The sequence below is a fragment of the Diuraphis noxia genome, unplaced genomic scaffold (genome assembly GCF_037042655.1).
Source record: "Diuraphis noxia isolate RWA-SAM2 unplaced genomic scaffold, SU_Dnox_SAM2 contig0005, whole genome shotgun sequence".
In the NCBI taxonomy this organism is placed as follows: domain Eukaryota; kingdom Metazoa; phylum Arthropoda; class Insecta; order Hemiptera; family Aphididae; genus Diuraphis; species Diuraphis noxia.
Window position 1 is genome coordinate 42,134,100 of NW_028301715.1, and position 4,831 is coordinate 42,138,930.

A 4,831-nucleotide genomic window follows, 5' to 3' on the forward strand; every position below is an offset into this window, starting at 1 on the left:
AGCTTCTTCAAATCCATTGGTATCGACACAAAAATTTAAATATTAAGCTAAATCTACGCATACCAAATATAATGTAAATATATAATACTGTATCACTTAATCTGTAGTCATGCAACATATAACCATAACTAAAGTAATCATTAATAATATTGTATCTACAACCGTAGGCTAATGACCTAGCTGTTGAAGCCTTATTTTCAATAAAAAAAATTTAAAAAACAACTGCCACACAAATCACACAGGTGATATAATATAATAATATGACGGAAAAGATTACAAATAACAATAATAATACAGATCGTTGGTATATATATACAAGCAAATATTTTGATCTTAAAGTTTAAGGTGGTTAAATATTTGACGCTTCGGGCTAGAGTCTATGACCACGCTTCTACGCTTCTATCTTTAAATATAAATATTAAAAAATGTACGTCCATGATTATATGTTTACTTAATGTTTAGAGTTTGGAATAAAATTAGATGCTCTAAATTTACATTGATATGGAATACATTAAATGAGTAGAATACCTCATATTTAATAGTAGATAATAAGTATACAGATGCAGTACAGTTTTAGTATACCTATTATAATAATTCAAATAATAATAAACCAAGACGTGATGTAACACTCAATAATATCATAATGTTAGGATAAGTATGTACTTTTTGTTTTTTTTTTTCGGACGGTTATAATTTATTGATATGATGAAATTCTTTGAAGGTGTACTGAATTTTTTTGAAAGGGGGTGGGAGGATATGAACTTTTGATTATTCACAGACCACATTGTTTAGCGATAAATAATATAATTCCATTATCTTATAATATACTTTATATGACAAAAAGAAGCCAAAGAGGAAGTGATTTGACCATTATCCCCCCTCCCGTAAGCTAACCCCTGAGATTCATATACATTATTATCTATTATAATTGCCTTATATAGTTACCGCTTTTCCGTAATATAAAATAATATAATCATTAGATTAGCATGGACGTGCCCACACGGTGCGCAGGGCTTGCCTAGGCACGGCCTGTGATGTCTCAAACATATTACCAATATGTTTGTCATAAATTTACTTAAATTACCAAATTCAATTTTAGATGTTTTTAAAGAGAATTTGAAAAAAAAAATTAATGATTCATTATGTTATTCACACTACAGTTTAGTATTGCTTATAGCAGAGCTTCAAAACGTTATTTATAAGTATGTGATTATTAATTTAATAATGAATAAAATTTTAAAAATAAATGAAGGTTTTCAGAAAATTCCCTTAATTTTTTTAATTAAGTATTTCAATAATTAATTATTATAAGTTTTACTGTAAATTTTAAATAAATAAAAATGTTTGCATATTTTTTACATATTTTCATGATTTCGACTGCATATTTTTTGCATATTTTCATGATTTTAGCTGCATATTATATGGCTAAGATTCAGCAAAATACTGATGTGAAATATAGTTTAAATATTATATACTTTAGTTTTCAAGTTATAAACTTATATGCAAACTTTCCATTCACTTTTGTCGGTAGATGACACTGCCGTTAACATCTATAACACTAAGCTTATTCAAAAACAAAGCAATAAAATTATAATTTGTTATTGATAAGTTTCATCTATGTTGCGAGTGGGACATAGAGGCAAAACAAACAATAGGCAGAAATCCTCTCAAGATAAATCTCTCTAGATATAACTAGTTTAAAGTAGTTAAATGAAAAACAAAATACTTATATTACTTATGCATGTAATTTGTAGCCTAATAAAATATATACATTATATACATTAAGCAATAGTAGTTCATGTAGAACACGGAAGTATATAATTAATAATTATATGATAGATTAAATATATCTATTTAATCTATTCTATGGTGAACGCCCATTTTACGATCACTATCGAACAATTATGTTTAATTGCATACTATATATATATTACCATTTTCAAGATTTTACTTTTTGTGTCAGCAATAAGCGCAAAAACGGCGTTTAACACACAATTATTACCAAGCAGGTATGTACTATTCGTTACTTATTGGTATTATTATTTAATCGTGGATCTTGGTCATTTAATGTTGTGTGATATAGGTTATTATTTTATTAAGTACTGATTACCAGTTTAAAATCATCTTCCGCATTGTTCATTTGATTGTATATATAGTTAGTTATACTAAACAGGGGTGGTCACAACGAGGCTCACGAGCCCCATGTGGCTCCCGATGGAGTATCGTGTGGCTCTTGACACCAATCTTAGAGTAAAATTAATTTATATAACATAAAAAGCACTTTTCAAAAGTAAAATGTCATTTCTTAATGTGTACCTACCTGAAAAATAATGCTCTGTGTAGTGTAAAAAATTGATGTTCCTTAATTTGTTATAAAATTTAAAACGTGTTTACCCATCTTAACAATGTGGCTCACTTCGAAATAGTTTCGTAAATTTGCGGCTCCCAAAATTAAAGTCAGTGACCACCTCTGTATTATAACATACCTGCTTCCATATGTTGTATTCATTTTAACTGCACTGTGCAAACTATTATTTAAAAGTTTATGAGAATTTTCAAAAGGCTCAAAATATATTTCAATTTGCGAAGTTGGGGTTTAATGTGCTTTGATTTTTGTCTATTAAATCGTTAAAAAATACAAATAATAAAAATTCAAAATTTAATAAATTTATTATTATTTATTTGCACAGTATAATTATTTAAAACTCTAGTCTCGCTTACACCTCCAACAGAACATGTATATACAATGATGTCACCATTAAATTTGTTTATAAGCCAACATGAAAACTCATATAACTATATTCGTAAATTTAAGACATTATGCACCTGTAAATTGGCGACAACATAACTATTATGTGTTATTAATTACAACATAATATAATTTGAGGTTAAGATCTTGAGAGGACGTCTCATAAAAATATGTACCTACGTTAAAAATTTCCTTTAAAAACACGTTTGCGCGTTCAAAGAATATGGGTTACTGAATGGTTTTATTATAAAAACATCTACGAACAAAATTGTAGAGGCGATTCAGATCTGCTTCCGTAAGAAGTACGATTTTTGATTTTTTAAATATTAAGTCCTAAAAATAATTCTCGAAAAAGGGAAAAACACGGGCACAATTAAACATATATACGAAGTTTAACAGATATCAAAAATTAAATTCTTACAGAACCAGATATGAATCTCCTCAGCAATTTTTTCATAAGTGTTTTTACGATAAAATCACTCAGTAACCCATATTCTTTGAACACGTAAAGTATATTTTATAAGAAAATCGTAAAAAATTACGGCTTGCCACGACGGCGACTATACCTATAGTGATTAGTGAATATATGGCTTACAACGCTATCACTTAAGCGTTGTATGTCTACAAGTTTCCGTGAGACGTCCTCTAAAACTAAAAATAAACTATAATTGTAAACTGCATTTTTTATTGATAGTGTTTAAACTTTGAAGAGACAGCATTGTGATTGATTTGAACAACTCGCTCAGTATAAACAGCAATTTGTTTTCCAGAAAATGTCAGTTCAGATATTCAAAATGAATGAACGTGTTCATCTATAAACAAAATATTCAAATCTTATATTTTACTTGCCTATCTTCTTTGAATTATCGAGTTAATAGTAAGATTAAATAAAAAAATAAAAATAGAAATTCACAAGAAATACAATTTTACTGTTTGGCATTTAAATATATTGACATTATTATATAATAGTCTATAGATCATCATATACTTGATATCATAATGGAAAATAGTTTCCCGGAAATATTGAAAATAAAAGATGTTCACCAAGGTGGTCAAAATAAAAAATTTATTTTCCAAGAAATACCAGAATATTATTTTGATGTAATTATTAAAAAAGTTATATATGAATATGCGTCTGAAGACACCATATATAATGGTGTTAATGTATTAAATGACCCAGTTTCTAAATTAAATTTTAAAAATGATTTTATAAGATATTTATCCCAAAAAATGTCAATTGGAGTATTTGAATATAAAGAAAATGATAAAAATGAACTAGTAGGTATTAATGTTTTATACCGTGAGAATATTGATTCATCAAAAATTGTAAATTCAAACTCATCTCAATATGAACAAATGATAAATCATATAAAAGCTGTTAAAAAAAGTTATGTTGAACCATTAATTGGCAATGAAGATTATCTTGCATCAAAAATGTTATTTATTTCTAAAGATCACCGCAAACTTGGATTTGCTCAACAGCTGCTGGAATTAAGAAGTTATATTGGAAAGAAATATAATTTCAAGTATACTATCAGTATGTTTGCTAGTAGCGCTTCTCAAAAATTAGCCGAAAAAGTGGGTTTTGAAAGAAAGTATGTATATAATTTTAATGATGCACTAGATAGTGAAAAAAATTATCTGTTTCCTTTCTTAAAAGACAAAACCATAATGTTTATGATTCAATACATATAATAAATAATAATTAATCGAGCATCTAAAGTGTGTTAATAATAAGCGTGTTGAAAATATATACCTTACCTATAGGTAGATCTTATGATCTATTTTCTATAATATTAATATCTAGAAATAACAAAAACTAACAAAGGATAAAATGTATACGATTAAAATTATTATAATAAATTAATAAACCATTAAAATTATTTTTTAATAATTAATTAACTAATAAGATAATGGAATTATATCCAAAATAGTGTGTATCTTGTAGGGTTGGGTATATTACGCCAATTGTATCCAAACAATAGTATATACTTTTATAAAATAATGATTAAAATATATATAAAAAATACATTTTAAAAGAAATTATATAAAAGAAACTAGTTAGATAAATTATGAATATAA

General features: G+C 26.6%; 1 protein-coding gene across 1 annotated transcript; it reads left to right on the forward strand.

Moving 5' to 3' along the window:
- The first annotated feature begins 1,849 nt into the window (after positions 1-1,849).
- LOC149055367 (uncharacterized) lies at positions 1,850-4,831 on the forward strand. Its single transcript, XM_089229109.1, has 2 exons — positions 1,850-2,009; positions 3,444-4,831. Exon 2 carries the CDS (start codon positions 3,749-3,751, stop codon positions 4,442-4,444), a length of 696 nt encoding a protein of 231 aa, XP_089085235.1. The 5' UTR covers positions 1,850-2,009; positions 3,444-3,748; the 3' UTR covers positions 4,445-4,831.